Source organism: Danaus plexippus, chromosome 25 (genome assembly GCF_018135715.1).
Source record: "Danaus plexippus chromosome 25, MEX_DaPlex, whole genome shotgun sequence".
NCBI classification, from domain to species: Eukaryota; Metazoa; Arthropoda; class Insecta; order Lepidoptera; family Nymphalidae; genus Danaus; species Danaus plexippus.
Window position 1 is genome coordinate 5,697,733 of NC_083553.1, and position 21,991 is coordinate 5,719,723.

At 34.1% G+C, this 21,991-nt stretch overlaps 1 protein-coding gene across 3 annotated transcripts in view; it reads right to left on the reverse strand.

The window, feature by feature from the left end:
- The window catches only part of LOC116775253 (protein CBFA2T3), a 33,624-nt gene extending 14,561 nt beyond the window's left edge, over nucleotides 1-19,063 (reverse strand). For 2 of the 3 annotated variants that reach the window (XM_061524689.1, XM_032668110.2), the window contains exons 1-2: nucleotides 18,902-19,063; nucleotides 1,148-1,217 (exon numbers count right to left, since the gene is read on the reverse strand). In XM_061524689.1, coding sequence (XP_061380673.1) covers nucleotides 1,148-1,217 — 70 coding nt within the window. In that variant the 5' untranslated portion in view covers nucleotides 18,902-19,063. Of the gene's footprint in view, nucleotides 1-1,147; nucleotides 1,218-2,052; nucleotides 2,211-18,901 lie in introns of those variants that run through there. The other variant, XM_061524688.1, reaches the window with a different exon arrangement.
- Nucleotides 19,064-21,991: the final 2,928 nt, after the last annotated feature.

Here is a 21,991-nt window from a genome sequence, read left to right on the forward strand (position 1 = left end):
ATTTGTTATTCGTATTTTTGGGAGATAAATATCTGTAGTGATATAAATATGGTCGTGATGATGGAGAGGAGCTGAGGAATGTGAACGATGAGTTGATTAGATCCATATATATGGGTATTGATATTTTAAGGGTTTTTCAAACAAATATTCCCTAAAATAATCAAGTCAATAGAAGCAAAATATTTGTATATTCACAGCATACATATAATTTTTTCCGTTACTCGTCTTGCTGGTCATCGTTGATGATATTTTCGGAATGCAAAAAATGTAAAGCGGACCAATTAGCAGACAGACTAAATCGCAACATGTTATCTTCTTCGTTTGTATATTTTATGTTTAATTAACATAATTAAATACTTCTTGTTTAGGTTTTTTCGATCCTATTTTTTAAGTTTACATATTAAATTATTATAATGTAAAGTGACGTCATAGATTCGAGAGAGCGAACTTGGGTTCTGGATATAGTTCCGGATATTATTATAGCGGCATCCGATACGGTTACGGATATGAAGACGGTTATAAATATATTGACTTTCCTTTTAATTTCCATTAGTTTAGTACATAGATACCGAATGAAATGTAAAAAAATATAGGATTTGGTTATTATAGGTTATGACCATAGCTTCAGAGTCGTAACATTAATTAAAAAAATAATAATAATATCATAAGAAAATGACCTACTTTTTTTTAACTACAAAAACCAAACCAAATTATACAGTGTTAGTTAAAATTCAGTGTTTCTGTGAACAATTAAAAATACAATAAATTTAAATAAAAAACACTACTGAATGATAATTTTAACTCTTCCATCTGTAATGTCTGTCATAACGTGTCGTTACTCTAAATCAGTCGTTCCTTTCATATGAAATCCAGTTACGGTTACAGATGCATTTAAACTCCGGACGTCCGATTGTATAGGTTAAGGTTACGGAGATCCGGAACGAACCGATGTAATAGTTATAACCCGCATTTTAAAAAATAAACTTGAGAAATCTTGTCAGAATCGGATAACTACTTTTGTAATAACATTTTAACACACACACACACACACACATGTATATATATACAACAAGGTTTTCCAAGTCGAATAACAATTAAAACATTGGATAAGAAGCCTTATAGCGGACACATTAAGGTCTATACTTACGTTTCCTCTTGTCGACGGTGAGCTGAGTGTATTCTTTGTCAGGTATTTCCTCCTTCACCTTCGCCTCCATCTGAAAAATAGACGTTTAATGTAAAAAAAAAGAAATATTGTATAGCATATTATAATTTCCAATGATTTTAATGTTAGTCCGCATGGCCGTTTGTATGTAACAAAGTTATTGCAACCAAATATAATGAAATGTGCATACATTTCATAACTGGGATTAAATATAGTCTGATGGACCTTGGACGGGAGTTGGCTCGCTTTGACCGACTCACAGTAAACAAACATTACCTGACATGTTCCACCATCGAGAATGACCAGTTCTAATCATTTGCTACTGACTGACTGACCACCTATTCGACATATAAGCTATACACTTACATAATATTATGTTGTATGTCATATATTTTTCGTACACTTTAACTGTAAGAACCACTTGTTATTCTGTTTTGCACAATCTGATCTCTCTGGTAATGAAAAATGTATAAAATATGAAAATCTATTTGACTTATTCTATAATATAATGATGTTTATACGTAGACATATGTTTAAATATACTTCGCTTCACACATTGACAATATATATTTTTTAGTAGAACGTGAAATAAATTATTTACAAATTAACGTATTTTCTGAAATGCTGAACTGATTCCGAGAAGACTATTAGTATCGAGTAAACATCATATTGAACAGATTATTCGATTTTAGCAAAAAAAGTAAATGGTATAATATATAAGGTATTATTTTCAGCCGACTCCCACTTGACGGACCAGATGTTTCGTTTTCATACAAGACGCGGAGCACGCGGCGCTGCGGCCGTGACGCACCACGGTAACGACTCACAGGTCCGCAGTACTCCATGCTATACTACACACACACCGAGTCACTGAACACGAGGCGTACCTGAAACCCTTACAAACGGACTGTCACATTCTTACTTCACATAAACGTCGCCCGTATAAGCCAGTTCGGAATAATCTGAAAGAGAATGTTATCTGCGATTTGTTTTGTTTATTGTAACGATAGCCGACTCGCGCTTGACGGCCAGCTGTTTCATCGCAGGAGGAACATCTGGCCGCGCGTCACGGCGCAGAATAGTTACACTTGTATACCTAGATCCGGTTGCATCGCTATAATTAACCCTTCAATTACATAACGCACGCTAGTCAACATTTTGATCCGCAACCAGCAGACGAGGTTCTACGAGGTCACTGTAGTATAACAATCAGGGAAGATTTTAAACGTGTTCACTATTAACATATTATGATTAATCTTTTAACTGAATATATCGTTATAAGGTTTTCATACGAGAGAGATTATTTTAGGAATAGTATAGTTTTTAAGATATTTCATAGTATGTTATATATAGAATGAAACTGAGCGTCCGTATGTCGTGGAGTGCTGCACCTGGCGCTCCTTCGTAAAACGGAACATTATGCCAAATTGATTTTATTTGTAATTCACTGTAATTGTTGAGATGTAGCAATGATTTACCGTCATTTATAATAACGACACGATTAATGGTTTCCTTAAATCCTTCCTCACACTATATACGAACCGTCTCACGTTTCTTATCCAATAACCTATGTTAAGACTAATGTGACAATTTATGAATGAAAAATGCTTAAGTTAATACAAACTATCAGTAAGCTTACTGTATACTAAGGAAGTAATACTGAATTCGTTTCACGTTTTTAAGAAAGTACAAATGTATATAATTTAATTAATATATAAGAAATATAAACGATTAAAAATTATATAACAACAAAACAGACAGACAGGCATGTCATATTTTTTAATATATAATAAAAATCAGCGACACGGAATATTTATATTGTAATCGGAATAAAATATTGTATTATCACTAAAGAAAAAACATTTGAAATTTACAGTAAAAGACCTTGTTTACCTAGAAACATTATATTGCCGTTAAATTCAATGAATGATATTCAAGGATTCCATCAATAACGTAATTCTGATCGACAGGATCCCCTATCAGATGAGACAGCGAGGGGAGGGGGTCAGGGAGGGTAAAGAGGGGGTAAAGAAGGGGTAAATCTCGTTAAGACAGGATTCACAGGTGCGAAGTTTTTAAACTAGTTTTATCGGCACGTTTGAATATATCACAAACAGCTTGTTATCACACAGGGAACATTATTGTAGGTTCCCGAATAAATTGTTGAGTACGGGGAGACAGGATATGGTAAAAGGCCACAGGGTTTCTTTATACACGACAACCAACATTGTAGGAAGCAGAATGACCAAAGAAACTAGTTAAATACATTAAAACTGTCTGAAATTAAATGTCATAGATACAGTTACCTTACTTATATTTAACAATTTAAAAGAACGGCTCAGTACGACCAACGAAACAAGATAGAATATGTAAACAAGATGACGTTTATTGTGCTACGTCACGAACTGAGATCGAATAAGCATTATACATCTATCCCTTTCACTCCAACATAATAACAACACAGACGGATGTGACAAACTGTTACACATACTACACTATAAGGAGTACGTGTCCAGGATTCTCGGGGCGAAAATATAATGAAATATTGTGAATGGAGAAGGTGGAACCTGTTCCAGTACGCATACATTACTAGCAGCGATTAAAAATAAATAAACCATTTGAATTGTTAGTTCAAACAGCCAGGGGAGTGACGTCACAGCTGGCGGCATGTGTTGCGGCGAGGAGCAGGGGCGGTGGTCCGGCAGTTTTATGACACAGCTTGAGATGTGTCGCGAGATGAGCTCTGCATGAATGAATTGTACAGGCGGTCAAAGACGTGACTCAAATTCATTTCGCAATTCGAAATTATTTTTCTCTAACGTTTTTGAATTTCCGAGGTGTGTTGGAACTGTCATCCCGTAGTTGTTGAGTCGATTCTGAAAATTAATGCATATATTCTCACGGGTCATGGAATTGGATCTGTTCCACCTGGAAATACGCTATTAGAAATGATCTTTCTAACCAACAGACGGTTGTGATGTCTGAAATAGAAGATATTTCAAGAAGAGGAATTATTTATAAGTATATATGGATCCCCTTTTAAAATTTACATTCCTACCCAAATTCACTCGTATAATAGATTTTCTCTCATATAAAACCTCCCAATAGTTTAAAAGCCTCTATTTCGTTTCAGTGTTCACAGACGTTGTATTTTAAGGGACAATCTGATTTTAAAAGGTTCTATCATTTCGGCATATTCTTTTTATTTGGTTATCAAAGCGACGCACTCACAGAGGAGTCGGGGGAATAGTTTATATCATCAGACAGTTATAAGGAAGGGGATGTTTAAAATTGGACTTACGTTCGCTAACTCTTTACAGAGTTGAGTAATTTGTATTCGATCTAAGAATTTCTTGATTCCAAGTTCGTGTATCCAAAATAGCTAATGAAAACGCCGTTTGAGAATAGGAATGGTGCGCTTTAGGTCAACGATTAAGACCTGTATTAAGTGCTTTGATTTTCCAGCACGAAACCAGTTCGCTGTCAGATATATTACTAAGTTACATAATGTATATAAAGGCATGTCGCGTCTCTATCACAATGAGATCGTCGAGATGTTCTTTCAGTATACTCCAATAAATATACTAAACATACTATATTGGAATGCCAACTGTCGCTTTAATAGAAAAGCCAGCAGATGTCGCCCCTGGATCGCCGCCCGATCGCATTATCATTTAGACCTACTGTATTAGATTTAAGCAAGTTACGAACCGAGACTTTTGTTTTTAATTAAATTGTTATATTTCAATCGAAACTATTTCTGTTAAGAAATTTATGAACATTCGTTTTGTCTGTTGAAAATTGTATTTTCTTTGCAAATTATATTTTTCAGTTGCAATCCTTTGATAATATCTCTCCGATGTATTTCATTAGTGACTGCCACGTCTCTGTATTTATTGAATATTTTTTTTATTGAAGTCCCTAGAATATTTTATATTGAATCGCGATATTTCCCGAGACTTGTCCATGAGTTTTGATATGATTTACACAAACAACATCACAGAGAATACTTTGCATAAGCAAAAAATGAATAGAGATGACTTACATGAAATGAAAATGAGAAGATACGAGGTCCTTGAATTTATTGATAGAAATATGTATATAAAAAATAAATATTATAAAAAATAAATTGATTTGTCATAATGACATACTGATTGACGTTACCTTTAATATTAAAATTTATTAAGTGTCAAGTAAGTATTATTAGATTTATCTATATCCGGATACAACCTGGAGGCGGCGCTAGTATCCGATAAGACTGTTTAAACGTTTCTGTAATGCATACAGACATACATTAATTAGGGCGCAGCTGGCCGGTGGACGGCAAATATTGTGTGTTAGGATAATTGCGGATTTGCCGCTCGGGGAGCGTTCACATGTTGGATAAACACTGAACCGGGCAAAGGAAGCGTTATGACCGGCTCTCATAGAAAAATATGATTTGTTATCCGGCTTCGCGATTATTGTAAAAATACAAGGTTCTGTACATTAGCTCATTCCTAATTTTTTTTGTGCACAAAAGCGCAGCTTATTACTGATATGCATTCTGCGATCTGTCTGCGAGGGAAGGGAAATGTTTTAGGGTTGGCAAATATATGCACAAAGAAATATAGTTAACAAAACAGAAACATTACTTTAAAAATATTGAAATTATGAAAAACTAAATACCAATAATAGTAATAAGGATCACGCGTACTCCACAGACGGTGTTGGTAATTATAAGGTTAAAGTAGAGCTTAAATAATGTGGAGAAGCCTTCCGAACTGACTCAGGTCGCGCCGTGAGAGGAGATTGAAGTAGCGAAATCGACGAGCAGCCTGTCATCAACAGCCGACGAGGGGGAAGAGCTGCATTTGATATCCAGGTGTACGAAGATTGAATAAATTGGAATGTAGCTGACAAAGTACTGTAAGGTGTCTATTCTGTAGTCAGAGGAATTATAAGTGAGAAAGTTTGTGAGGAAATATGGATGTACGGATGTATGCGTGTGTGCATGTTTGTTCCTCGTTCGCTGCAAAACTACTGAACAGATTGTGAGGAAACTATGCAGTAATGAAGCTCAGATGTCACAATAAGGTATAGGCTATAATTTATCCTGGAATTCCGTGTAGTTAGCACAGCATTAGAGTATGTCGTTTTGTATTGTGTGTGAAGTCTCGTGACGCATAGTATAGATGTCGCTGACTGTTGTTTAAGCACGCTTAATTTTTTATGTCTGAGACTAATTCCGAAAATAACACAGACCGAGAAGCTTACCAAAACTACAAGATTCTTAATTTGAAATAAAATGAAAATAAAGTATTTCTATATTGAGAAAGAAAAGCTTTTCTGTTCTTCTACAATATGCAAGTAATTCATTACAAGCCAAAAATCTGGCTAACAATTGTTGATTTTACGAAAAATTTTATACTATATCGGTTTAATTGGACTACAAATACGAAATATTAATTTAGGTTGGCTCATAGGCTTGGTTTCGTTGAAGTTAAATACCATGGGTATTTAACAAACAAATATACTGCTACATACCCGTAACGAATTGTCTTATTAGATGCATGTTATGTCTTATAATATATATGTATTATTTGAGGGAGACAGATGAAGTGCTCACAAGGCTTTATAAAATACTATACACACACACACACTTGAATTATAATATTGAACTAACTTCATTGATAGCAAAGTAATGATTTTAATGAAATATAGTTTCATCTTATACATATGTTCTTGTTATTAGAAAACTATTTTGTTCGAGTTATGTCAAAGAAAATAATATTATAATATTTAAGAATGCCTAAATCAGATATAATCTATGACTCATTCTGTTGGTCTAACACTTTTGTTAAACACAAATTAAAAAATAATAATTTAAAACTACTTTATACAGTACAATTCTACCAACATAAAAAAATTAAATGTTATTTTCATTTACAAGTCTTAAGATATTTCTTAAGATTTATCTAGTTGAATGTATTTAGTTAAAACTGATACAAACATTGATGCAGGTTATCGTAGCGAGCTACGACATTCTACGAACGGTTAAAAATGACTGACGGTTAATGTGTTCTTGATAAACCTTTCTTTTACTTCGGAGTTATACTTATCAGTTAAATATACGATCCTATGGTAAGTGGTACATACAATGTAAACAGTAGTTGTATTTTATATAAAAGTTAACTTAATCTGTAAGTATAATATATCTTATACCAATATTCAAATTTTCACGGACTCTGCCGTTTTCTTGACACAGACTGAGATTAAAAAGCAAATATTTCCAACCAAAAACGATAACTACGTAAGGTTATACTGAATACGTCCCACCTATAATATATTATTGGTTCAATTCCAATGTCAGGATTTAAATTAATTAAAACCAATCTTCCTTACAAATTGATAACTAACAAACACACTAGCGTCGACCGGCGGTTTTGTTTATGCGGATATCGGACAATATGATTAAAACCCGTAATTTCCTCTGCGCTCCAAACTGACAGACACAGCAAATGTCATTCAAGACGGTTCAGCGTATCAAGGCTGCTTTATATATATAAAGATAATTTTCGTTTCTAGATTGAAAGAATAATGAGGAGTTTCAATGGAATCTTTATAAATTAACGTAACAAAGTTAAAGGCCATGGCGGTTATGATTCATAGCATATTAAATATGGCACTAACAATATAGAGGCCTAACGGAGTGAGCGTGTGAGTTTAAACTTATAAGTTGCGACACCTGCGCCCTCTCTGAAGCCTTCGCGATTTATTTCGGCACTTTTCCATCAATATTACGGAATCGGAACCACCTGGCACCACCACCAGGAGCATTACGAGCCACCGAATTATTTCATCAGGCACGTCAACATTACGAGAACGACATACATTACCGCTCCGATGTGTCCCCGTCGGAATCATCGGCTACGAAGATGCTGTGTTATTATATATATATATGTATGATTGTTTTTATATAAAAATAGTATTAATCATAATACAAGCATGTTTTTTATATATAATAAATGTATGATTGTTATATTGAGCGGGTAATGTACACGCAGTAATAGTAAAGGCGCAGTTGGCACAGCGGCGGGCGTCAGGTGTGCACGACGTCGGGTTTGGCAAATTTTAATGAATGTTGACAATGATGTATGATGTACTGGAAGCGCTGGGAGTGCTGGGTGGGCTGGATGTGAAGGAACGTGGCGAAGTATTACATACATTATAGTATTCATTAAACACAGATGTGCTGAGATACATTCAAATATATAAGTCTTTATTAGTGAAGAAAAAATACTATTGCAAGATATTTTTGTTAAAACTTAACTCAAGAAATAATTATTTATTATAAGTAATCTACTACGCGATCTCAACAGACTATTTTTGTTAACGAGTATTCAGCCTACATGTAATATATAATACGTTAAGTATATATTGGTGTCCTCACGGGCAGCCGGGCAGGGCTCTTCCGCCGCTCGTAGCTCCGTGTAGGCCACCATGTGGCGTCGAGCGCTGTGCTATATGGATTTTCATTTAGGAGAACGTATTACGTTACGGCGCTAAGCCGTCGCTAATGATATTTTTTATGTTTAATTTTAATTGCTGTCGACAATTCTCACTAACACCATATAACGAATGTTACCTAGCCAAATATATTTTTGAAGGATTTATATATATATATATATATAGATATATATTAATGTGTATTATACTCTGTATTTGTCTGTTGGGAATGTTTCATTTTCGCTTCTGTTTAGAAAAAAGTGATACTGAAATATTTTTTCATCTATAATTGTAATCCTTCAGTGGGTGAGCGGAGGAACCATCTGCGACGCCCCCCTCCTGCAGCCCCCCTCCCCCTCCCCTCCCCTCCCCTCCGCCCGCCTGTCAACCGCAGCCTCCGCTTTATTTATCTGAAGCTCCCAAATTGATTCCTTTGATATGTTATAATTCCGTTTTTTCTAGAATCCTACGTGACCTGACCTCAGCTCGCCTCTCGCCCGACATCATACGCTCTGTGCATGTTTTAATTGATATAATACCAATCAATAAAGCTGGAGTCTATTCGAGCACGTTAGATCAATTGATTATATTTAAAAAAACTGCATACCAGCAAATCCTAGTTTAATAAGCAAAAAAAATTTTATAACGAAATTAATTCTATATATGAATATAGACTTTATATAACATATATAATAGTAGATATGAATGTTTGTTTGTTTGTTTGTTCTGAGAAATCTATTAAACAGTCGTGTGAGATTACATGATCTACCTATAAGAATATGAAGGCGGCTGAACACTTTAAGGATTCAAAACATTTTAGAAATAAATGATTTTAAATTAAAATTCATTAGAGGAAATCTGATACAGATTAAATAGTTGAAATATATAAAAACATTGAGAATGAACTTACTGTTTAATGGGAACAATAGTTATAAGAGAGTAATTCAGGTTCGAAGCAAATATTTAATGAAATATAAAAATTTCAAACATCTGTCGATACGCTGTATATAGCTGTTCAGAACTTTGGTGTTGACTCGCGTGCCGGTGACGGCTCTATTAGCGCCACCACCTACCACCTACCACCTACCACCGAAACCTACCTGCCTCCGTATAAAAACTGTTCAATAAACTTGAGCCACCTACATGTTATTACTATCCAAGAATGACTAACCGATTTATTTCAACTCTCGGCTTCGCTTCTCAAATAATATTAACTTTCTTCATCGTTCGACTCTGTCCGTGGCGCTGGTTGAGAGCACCCTTTATAGTCTAGGTAATGTAAGAAATAATTTGTATAAATTAGATCTATAAGGTTTCTAACACTTGAACTGTCTCCAACACACGAGGGGTTTGGCTCGAGGGCTCACCCGTAACACACTTATGACGACCTCCAGGATTCAGAAACTTTAACGAATTAGTGTTCGAGGTACTGACTCAGATTTGTTTTTCAATATTAAACGTTACTTCCAGCTATGTCTTACAAAATGGCTGAGCCAGTGTTTAGAGTTTTAAAATACAAGGTGATACGTAAATGTTGCCATTACTAAATTACAAAGGTTCAGTATTATATTCAATTATTATCTGTCATTAAGGATTATAGTGTTATAATTAGCACAGCACGGAGGGCGCCACTTGCAACAATAGTAAACAATAATAGGTTAAAATAAAAATGCAATCATTGACAATTCGAAAGTCAAGAAAAATATCAATTGACATGTTAAAAACCTATGAGGCTCAATAATTGAACTCCTGCAGCTGAGTCTAGTGGCGTGTTCCAGCACGGAGCGTCATCGACACAGGTCGGACCACTACAAAGTGAGGCGACATGTCAAATTTATAATCTCATATCGGCGAATAAAATAAACGAGCGGCCAATAAACGAACTGTCAGAGGCAAACACAACACACAACACACCGAAAGTTTTGATTACGAGCGAACCAATCAACTAAAACTCCCGATACCTTATACTAACTTTATACAGCGCGTGTCGCTGCAGAAACACACTGCTCTCAATATATATCATCATATATTAAGGTTTGATTTAGTTTATGTGTATACGACACGTGTCACGAGTACCTACTACCATTATTTATATGGCCGTCATTAAAATATTATTTATTACAAATAAACATTAAATAAGAAAAATTTAAAAACGCTCGTAAACGTCTAATATTACAGTACCGTACCGTACCGTACATAAAATTAATTATGTACTAGTAAGGACATAATACAATAAAAGTCGCGTAAAGTTGCGGCAAGCGATTAGTGCATTATAAAAAAGATATCCCAATATTACAGTGATATAATTTTGTAAATTATTCATCTTAAATGTTGGGTAATCAGTTTGATAAGCGATAAGACATCCTTGGACCGAACACGCTGAGGACGCGAGGCATGTGAGGGCTGGTTATCGGGAGTGTTATACGGGCGAGGACAGACAGCACACGAACGAAAACGTACTATAATATAACAAAAGAGACCTTCAATATAATATAATATTCTTGATACATTCTAATTAACTTAAACATCCCGCATCCGACGTTCCTTATTTTATAAGTCGCTATGACCGAATTTATCTCGATAATTACATGGCGTAGACTCAATGATTCCGACGTTTAAAATATAAGTATATAGAAGGTATCATTCCGTTGAACTCTTATTATGTATGTGTATAGATATAAAATATTTTATCGATATATTTCTCCTGTCGCTACTCCCCGCATATAGATGTAGGCTGAGCCCGCATCATCTCCGGCTCTGTTACAAAACAAGCGACCCTAGCATCACGGACATTTCACAAATAATTAATAAAATTTAATTTACTTAACAAATACTACGATCATTATATAAATCTGTGTGCTTAGCACTAGTTTTATCGTCAGACTACATACGGAGCGTTAATAGTTTTCCGTTCATCTTTGTTAATCTTCACATTATAGTATTCACGTTATTGAAAGACAAACGCGAAACGCTTCGTGTGACGAGAATAACATGTTTCAAGCGAACTGCTTATATGAAATGTAACGTCATCCGGATAGTTAATCTTTTTTGTTAAATATGTCTTTACTGTTTACAATGGAAGAAAAAAATTTACAAACTTTATTGATTGCTGTTAAAAAAAATACATACAAATAAATTAACAGTGTACTCATGTAAATAAAAATACATTCGTACTAAGAAACATATTTTTTGATGTTATAACTGTGAAATTTCTATATGTGCCTTTATCGAACTGATCATTATAAATTAAAGCGTAGATTTAATTTTGTATATAGAAAGAGAAGTAATAATATGATCCTGTTACAACATTGGGAAACTAATAACCATTATATAGAGCTTATTTAACAAAGGAATAATACTATTATAATATAAATATGAGTTTTAAGAGTTTAATCGCACCGAAGCTTCAACTACGTCATTGTTTCAAGAAAAAAACCTTCAAAATTCCGATCTAGTCTCCCACCGGAAACATTGTGACACAAGGCTTTATATAAAATATTAATTGTACAAACATGATATTTTTAATATTACGTATGGGTCATACTGTGACGTCACAAGTCTTCTACACGAGCTTGTAGTTTATATTTTCAATACGAAGAAATAGTAAGCTCTCCGTCCGCCGTCGGAAGTACTCGTTGTAATTATGGGCTTCTGTTTCACGATACATCAAGATCGCAGCTGCTGGACCGACTCACCACGGACTGACGGTGCGCTAACCGTATACATATAAGGACTATTTATTTTCCTTTCGAATAATTTACTTGAGGATATATCAAGTAATATGATGAAGACATTTTATCTATCCCTACCGTCCAGGAGACCAGGTCTTCGTAAACAAATCGAACACTACTTCTCTATATACTACATTTAATAGCCCCTGTACTAAAAGTGACTTTCATCTTTACATTTTATAGAAATAACTACGATGATTGCTGTCAATATATTTAGTACTATGGACCAGTTCCATATCATTAGTGTCATATAGTGACACGTTCATATCTCTACTCTTCTCAATTCTTCACTGGTTAATTCATTCTTCATACGAATATTGTATTGAGATGACACTACACGTCACTATGAGATTGTGATGAGATGAGGTTAGTGCTGTAACATATCCCAGTAAACGGTAAACAGATAAATAACGTGTATTAAGGTTGATTGTGACTGGGCATACGGGCTGCGGGCAATCATTAGACCTCACAGCTTAGACGTCACACAACAGGCCGTGACGATACCTACACCTACTCGTTACGAGACGAATACTATTTAATATATACTTTACAATATACATACATAATAGCTGTAATGAATGTTTGTTTGCGACGTGCTTTTAGCATTCAAAACTAACACCAGTACTATATACTTTTAATATTTTCATGAATATGTCAGTACCACAACATTCACGATAGCCGTACTACCAACAGCAAACCATATTCCCCATCTATGAAGCATCAAAGTTATTTCTGTGTAACATCATCTCAATCAGCTCAGCCATTTAAAACTCGGACAAACACACAAATCCTTCGCTTTAAAGCTACACTATAGTATAGTATAGCAGTATGAGCTCCTTATAAGGTTCAGTAGCGTTTGAACTAAACAAACTGAACGTCCCCGGCCTCCGTGAAATCGACGTGAGTTTCCAACCGAAGTTTTAACGATATTCCACTCCCAGCAACAGATGGCGCCACGTTGCATTTGTACCTTTATATTCGAGATTTAATTCAGGCTACAGCTTTAATATTTCACGGACTTTTCCTTTGTTTTGGTCGCGATTTGGCAACCATCGAACGACCGCGATAAGTGTTCCTTAGGATATAGTTATTTAATATAAATCTATTAGCTCGTAAAATAGAGCACTTTCATCCTATTTATATTTGAGATAGCAGAGATAGGACAAAAATATTCACAACATTAGCTTACACAGACCAAGTCTGCCATGACTGCCCACCACTGTTACTTTAATATAGGAACCTCAAGAGTTCTGATATAATGAGATCTAAGACTCTCGCGGGCAGACGAGATGTGTAGACGAGGTGTTCTTTAGTTAGATTGTTAGTGTTGTAACACGTAAACGTACACACACTGTTCGTCGAGTGCAAACTAAAAACCACCAAAAATATTTTTATTCAATAATTGTCAGAAATTGATAAATTTAACGTCATATAATTAATGTTTTATATAGACCGGGTTACAGTAACAGTTGCGTACACAGAGCGGCGCGTGCGATCTACACACACATATACACACGTTTAATATATATAGTATATAGCTGTTGCCGGCGGCGTCGCCCGCATTTAAAGCCTCTTTGAGATACGCCTTATCATCGTTACGAGGTGAAGTTCCTTACTTGGGGACCCCTTCATCAGACTTAACTTGGTGATAACGGAACTACCTCAAGACAATGCCCTTTCCTTTAAAAATATAATAAAGGATTTTATTTAAATTAACATTAACATAACAAACGCGTAGGGAAATTGAGAATTTCCTTCCTATTAAGTCGGTTAACAAATAGCCTAAATGACTCGCGATGACTTTATCTAGCTGTAAGTGAAATTTCCATCAAAAACGGCACAACTATTTTAGAGATTGGCCGAAACCAACAAGATCGGCAAAAAAAAATTAAAAAAATTAATTTTTTGTAGCTATCGTATACACTTTCATACGCATTTGGTAAACAACTGTTTAACATGAAATTGCAAGCAAACCCCTCAACTTTACATATGTATTAGCTTTTGCCCGCGACTCCGTCGGCGTGGACATCAGATCTCTGCCCTACGACCTCTGAATCCGATTTGCACTTCATGGTTTCACCAATGTGGTTTTGGGATCGAGGTCGGGGTCGAGGTCGGGATTGGAAGAAATATTTTATAAGTTGGTTAATTCTTATTTGATGATGGATAGGTATGATAGGGATAAACGGTCCTTGTAAACCTAGGGATAAACGATAGCCTATGGTCTTTTTCCAAGATTCCATCTATCCCTATAAAAAAAAACATCAAAACGGCTTAGGCGGGTTAGACTTGGTTTAGCATTTATAATAATGTACAAAAATATATAAAAAAAAAATTAAAATAAAACCTCCTTTCAGTTATTTAAGCAAAAATGTTGAAAATGTTATTAATAGGAGAAAAAATTGACATTGAAATGTATATATGTATTTATTCTTGCATCCATATGTAGTATATATTTTTATTATTTTATTATTATATAAGACTTATTAAATTTCAAACTATTATTCGCACAGTTTCTTATATTCTTGTAAGTATATATAATCTAAGAATCATTTCATAAAAATTATACTTCCTAAAACTATACAACCTGAAAATTATTTGACATTAAATAGTGTTTATATAAATAAAATATATCTCAATAAAAATCGTTGTTAATTTTTATTTAAATGCTTATGCAATACTCGCGTATATTGCCTACACGTAGTACATAGGAGACGGCGTTGGCGTTGTGTTCAAAATAGATTTATTATGACTACAGATGGCGAGAGGATCGCGAAAGAGAAACAGGTACGAAGCATATATATATATATGATAAAACTGAAATATAACATATAGTAACTGTATGAATTAGTTTAAGTTTTAATGTATAAATAAAAACTATTTTTTTGCAATAAAAGTCATTTCAAAGAGTGATAACATTAGTTTGCAATCAATTCTCATGTAGAGCGCGTAGTGTCCGTGTGTAGTAAACTCCGTCATGAAAATACTAGAATATTGTCTAATGTTTAAATAATCTATGTAGCAAGACATTATAAAACACTGGAATTATAATAACACTGACAGACGGGCTGTGTACTACAATACATAAGATAGATCCCTGTGGTCTCTCATATGTTAGAGAACGTATTCAACAAACAAAAATATAACGAACTTTACTCCTTAACCTGGGCCCGAAAGCAAATCCTCTGGTCCGTCACCAAAATCAAATCTACCTCCAAAACAAAATTAATTTAAATCAGTTCAGACGTGAAAACTGGTCGACTGACTTAGCAATTATAATATTAGTATGAACTTCCGAGAATAATTAGTTTAAAATATAAAAAATGTATATTGATATGTATATTTTTATAGTCTCTTCATACTGGGGACTGTTCGTGTGGCGGTAAGAACTACCAGGTGTGTAGTCACCCTTATGCCTAGTAAGATTCGAAAGAGGAGGGGAAGGAACAGAGCGTAAAATGAAGGGTCATTCTGGACTTCCGACTCTGTGGCTGACACGGATAAAACTATTAATATATATATATAAACAAAAATAAATCGCTCACATAATAGTTATAAGGATTTTTGTCGTTTAATAAAATTATATCTACCTCTACAACATGTGTACAATATATGCATCATTATTTTTCTTAAACACGCCACTTAAACATCTATCTTCCCCACTGTGGTTAAAGTCAACAATACACAAGGACGACCTTACCACGCAACCTAAACCTAAACACGGACAGTTTTTAGTTCCATTCATCTACCTACGTTGATACTGTCGCGTCTGAAGTTTTTTTGAATTTTGAAAGTTTTTTTGAATAACTCCTAACTGTTGTGTGTTTGACGATGATAACGCGTGCTAAGTGTGCAGGTTCATGAGAACTAAATACGTAGTGAATTAAGTGATAGGAAACATGAAAACCTTCGAGGCTACCCGTTTTAAGTTTAATCTTTTTATATATATATAATTCTACAGTACGTGTGTATGTCGCTGAGTTCCTCCTAAACGGCTGGACCGAGCTGATTGATTTTTTTTATTCATTTGGGTGGTTCCCCAGATGTTTCAGATCCACAAGTCAGCCCGGCAGAGGGCGCTGCAGTCGGTATGTAAGTTAATTAAATTGAAAAGGCTGCGACGTAGCTTACTATATGTGTTGTTTTAACAGACTGTATATATTCCTCTCTGAACGTAATGTTCACGCGGACGGAGTCGCGGGCGGAAAGAAGTATATATATATATATATATATATATATATAAGTTTATATTCAAATCAGTCACGGCATTAATCTTACAGGTGTAGTCAACCAGAAAACCTATATTTTTCCGTCATATTATATCAAAGGGAATGATTTAAACTTCTGTAGCATAACCAGATCCAGGAACGGAAGTAGTTAAGGTAGGCAGCATCGTCTTCTTGGTCTTTAAATTAATGTGAGAGATTTAAGAATAACCAGCTATAGAATATTATAAACATTAAAATAAATAATATACTACGGAAATCTTATAATAAATAAAATACAGATTCATAAATATATATATTGATTTTATAAATATAAATCTACACAAATTTAACAATACTATATCAGTGTGAAAAGGTCATTATGTTTGTATTAAACATTTATAATTATTGCCAAAAACATCGCTCTCTGACAATCTCAGGAACGGTTCACCGACGCTCTTAATGTAATATGTGAGTAAAATATATGATTGATGTGAAAAATATTGAAGAAACCTTTAAAATACTATTGATCAAATCAATATCAGAACTCTCCGTCGTGATGACGTCGACATATCATTAAAATACTTAATTAATTATATTAAAGTCACCGTCATAGAAATCCGGCGTTGATGAATTGTGTAAGTCCCGCATACCAGGAACACGAGGCCCGCAGGCCCGCATCAGAGGAACAGGGATCAAACATTCGGATGGACACTCGTTAAGATAATAAAACTATGCACAGACTATACTCCGACCGAAACATTGATGTGGATATACACTGAATATAGCTAAATCTAGAGTACACCTAGGGTTTGATGCGGTGCCTTGGCGCCGACTGCTGGAGACATCAAACAGCAGTAACAGAATAAGACTCACGGTGACGGTGATGAAAGAGAACAGAGCTAGGCTCAGCGAAACAGGTGGAACACGCGGCTCGATCGTGTTACTTAGACACTTGTAGTTTGGCCGAGACGTTACTAAGGTTATTGTCACCGACATAAAGTATTATTGGGATGATCTGCATCACTGATGCACGCACACATTCATAGTTTACTTAGATGAAGCGACCGGTATGTCTGTATGTTCCGTGGCATCTAATGTATATTCATACTATGATATATATTGTAATTGATATTATACAAGTTCCATTGAAACTTTATATGTGAATATTTATTGATGTGTCTGTCTGTCCCCTGCGTATACAAAACAATAGATCATGGTGTAGGAAATCTCTAGCAGTCCGGGCTCGCTCTCCGGCCTCCGTTTCCATTTATAATGTCAACTTGGACGATAGAAAAAATATGTGCTTGAGACGGGATGAATCAGATAAGAAATACGTAAATATATATATATATATAAAATGTATGTGTATGTATGTATGTTTACATATGAAATCTCATCTGAAGAGTGCGCCTCCCCAGCTGGTGACGGCTCCAGGTCGCAGGTGTGGCGTTGTAATAACATTATATTTATACCCAGCGATATCGCTACACGGGACCCATCACATTTACTATTGGGAGTCGCTCATGTTACAGTATTTTTGATAACAAATAAAGCTAATAACGAACTAACTCAATATTACTCATATTTTTCTGGCAGCGGATATTCCGATCCAATATTTTGTTCATCGTGACTTCTCAGATTTATTTCAGTTTTTTATATAAAATATTATGGAATGATTATTTGCATTTTAATTTTATCATTTAACATGAAAAGTACGCGTATTATAAGTACGTATTATTATTGTCTACTCGGTCTGTATGTATCTTTGTAATTAATGACTATATACTATCTATTTACGTATTTCACTAAAATCTGTCTAGCCTATTTTGTGTTACGAAATCATTACCACATTACTTATAATACAAATGTCTGGATTTTCATTAAATATGTTCAAATTTGGAGTTTTTTTTTTTTTGGTATTGGTTATGATAACCTTAATTGTTTTATTAAAAAACGGGTACAAAATAACTCTATAAAGATAATAAATACATTTCCTATGGGAATTGTATGTTTTAAATTTTTGTACTGAAAATATCAACATATCTATTGATTAATGGTAAACTAAACCATAATTTGAAATTTAAGTTAGATGAAGTAATAATACATAATTTATTACTATCCTAGAAAATATGGTAATAAAAAATTTGACATAAGAATATGATAGGTTGAATATTTTAATTATTAATGTAGGAAACGGATAATTCTTTAGAAAATATTAGGAGAGATTGTTCCTTTTATCGTTTACAATCAACCAAATTTCGTCATTTATGAAATGTTTACAGAAAAAAAGCAAAACTGAATAAACTCACCTCTCGCTTATTTAAACAGCTATATTTATATTCACAGCACAACCAACAACATATATTTAATAACTCAAAACACAATATTGTTAAGTTAATCTATCGTTTAACAACACATACACAACCCAAAACGTCCGTCCACTCGCACGTTCGAGCGAGTACTGAGGGCGGGAATGCGGTGGAAGTGATTTTTTAAAAATGGAACCGTTCGCCCGCCGCCGTTAATAGGGTGCGAATTTTGTTTTCGCAGAATCTTTGTTAGTTTGAAATCTTTACTGTTCCGACACAGCTTTTAGCTTAGGAAAATGGTTCGTACATTTCGTACATTCCTCTTTTTAGTTGCAGGAGAGATTTATTTAGCTTTTTTTAATTGTAGAAACTACACAGGGCTTTGTTAAACAGCTAAGTAAGGTTAGGTATGAGGAAAACAATTTAAAGTGTTGGGATTACTTTGACGAGTGAAATTTTGAGATACATATATAGGTTTTAATAAATCCACATCAGAGGCGTTGGTTGAGCTGAACATTTAACATACATTTTAGATTTCATCAGTGACACTTTATATGAATTACTTCTAAAACAAACGAGATTTATATTTAAAATTACTTGATTTTAAATCATACTTGTAAGACGATCCGTGTAATTTCAGTCGTTTCCTTTTCACTGAATATACGTGATAATAGTTATACTAATAATATATTTTGACGATAATGTCTTGTCATTAAACACACAGCGGCGAGCGTGAACACGTTTTTCGTCTTTCCCGATACACTATTACGGTGCCAGGTGTGACATTAAATATTATATAGAAACTATACGACGTATGCACACGGACAAACGATCAATAATTCTTTTAATCCATTACTTGTTTGTAGATAGAATAAAAAAATATGTTTTTTTTTTCTTAACAAACACTGGTCTACAGTAGGTCGTAATTCATATTTAAATTCATTCTGTGACTGTACAAATCAAAATGTCACAAAAGGTCTTGAAGATGTCATCTTTATTTATTTCAGCGATTGTTAGATTTAATAATGGAATTTATAAATTAATATATTGTTATTATCTGTAGTAATGTATAAGCGGGTGTTGTTACAGATGACGTGTTAAAATATATACTGAAGATGTGAAATAAAGAATTTGATGAAACACCGTATTGAATTAAAATTACAATGTTATAAATATATTTATTTTTTGAGATTGCAACCTTCAGTATTAAAATTTTATCTATTCTTGTAGATAACCCACTACGGTGTGCTTATTCAAAGTTATCATCACTAATCTTAGCATATTATTAACGTAGGTTATTGCGTGAGAAACGGGATACTCTTATTATGTAGGTAGTGACTATAAGAACTTCTAGTAAGCATCAAACAATCTTTCATCTTATTTAAGTATTAGAATTTATAGTCCAACAAAAACCTCTAAACTCGTGTGTTGTTTTCGTTAGCGGAAATGTTTGACTGAAAGGATTTTTAATTTGTATATTATTGTCACTAGATGACAGTTGGTAGTGAATTATCAAGTTATATTCCTGATACAAGTGGATTCATAAAATATCGTAAAGTCACAACAAATTACATACCCTACTTACAAGTTTTCTACAGACTTATGACGAATTTTCAAACGAATGCTGCCAGAACATCATAGACCTTTAACACTAGTCAATTTCGACTACTCGATTGAGAATTTCCATATTTTTTTTATTTTTGAATAGTTACGAAACGACTAAGAGACGTTGAAACTGATAGTGTGTAGGTAGACGATGAGACCTCGCAGAATAATAAATGAACTTACAAACTGATTCCAAAAGAAGCTGCGATCACGCTCAGAGGCGTCGCTGATATATAATAAAACATATTATCTTGTATCAAGCCTAGATATAATAAGTTTTTTCTGTCTGTTGTTGTGGTGTATGTGCGGGTGGAACAGCTTGTACCTCCTCACTCCTCAGTAACACACGCCACCCGACTCTATTTGTACAAGTGTCAGTTGGCACGTGGATCGTGGCTCGTGGACAAAACACATTCAATATGTAAGTATACACAAATGTTTCCTCACTATTTAAAGCTGAATCCATCACTGATGTTGCTTTGGACATTTTGTTCTGTTACCCGGCGAAATTGGCTTTATTTTGTAACATCAAGATGCTCGTGCGATTTGAGAATTAATACAGAGATAGAACGATAGACATGATTTACTAAACACGCAATTAAAGGTTCTTCATTATAATATTTCTTATGTATGCCCGTGTCAGCTACTTATTAAATATGTTTTGAACTTGTTAAAATAACCGTAAAAAAATATTTTGGCACCACGCTCGATGAACATTTCATTTAGATTAGGGTACTTTTTGCTGGCAATGATTATGCATATACTTGTATATATATATATATGATAACAGCTTTATTTATAATGATTGTCAGTCTGCGTCATCTCAAACGTAGTTTCGTACTAACAACACACCTCTGCTAATTCACAGACGGCTCGTGGCTTTCATCAGATAGATATAAGTTACTATTAAAAGAATGTTACGTTCAGTAACCTTACCCACATTTAAAATATACATATATTAAAAATACTCTTCCTTTAAAAAAAATATATATATATATAAATTATGATTTTTTAAACCAGATTTTGAAATATGAAATGATAAAAACAAATGATTTTTAAAAGTTTCTATGGACACTAATATTATGTAACGCCAGGTACAGTTTGGTAATAAGTAAAAACATAACAACAGAGACGGGAAACACGTATCTATTTTAAATATAAAACGTATATCCAAAGAAGAGTCCAGATGCGCGGAAAAGCTTCCAAATGAAATAAAACATGAACGCAGTAATTAAAACAACATCAGCTGGCATCTGGGGACGTGACGTCACGCCGCCATTTGCATTTTTTTCCCGCCGCATGCAACGAGGATATCATCGGTTTAGTTTTATGTGTTACGATTTTCATTGTACCGTTCATATTACATAATCTGTTATTTGTATGGAAGAATTCTAAATTCATAACGAATAATAAATATTTTTTTTAATCATTAACTTCGTTTTGTTCTTATTATTTAACAATGATGAACTAATGTTGCACTAACAT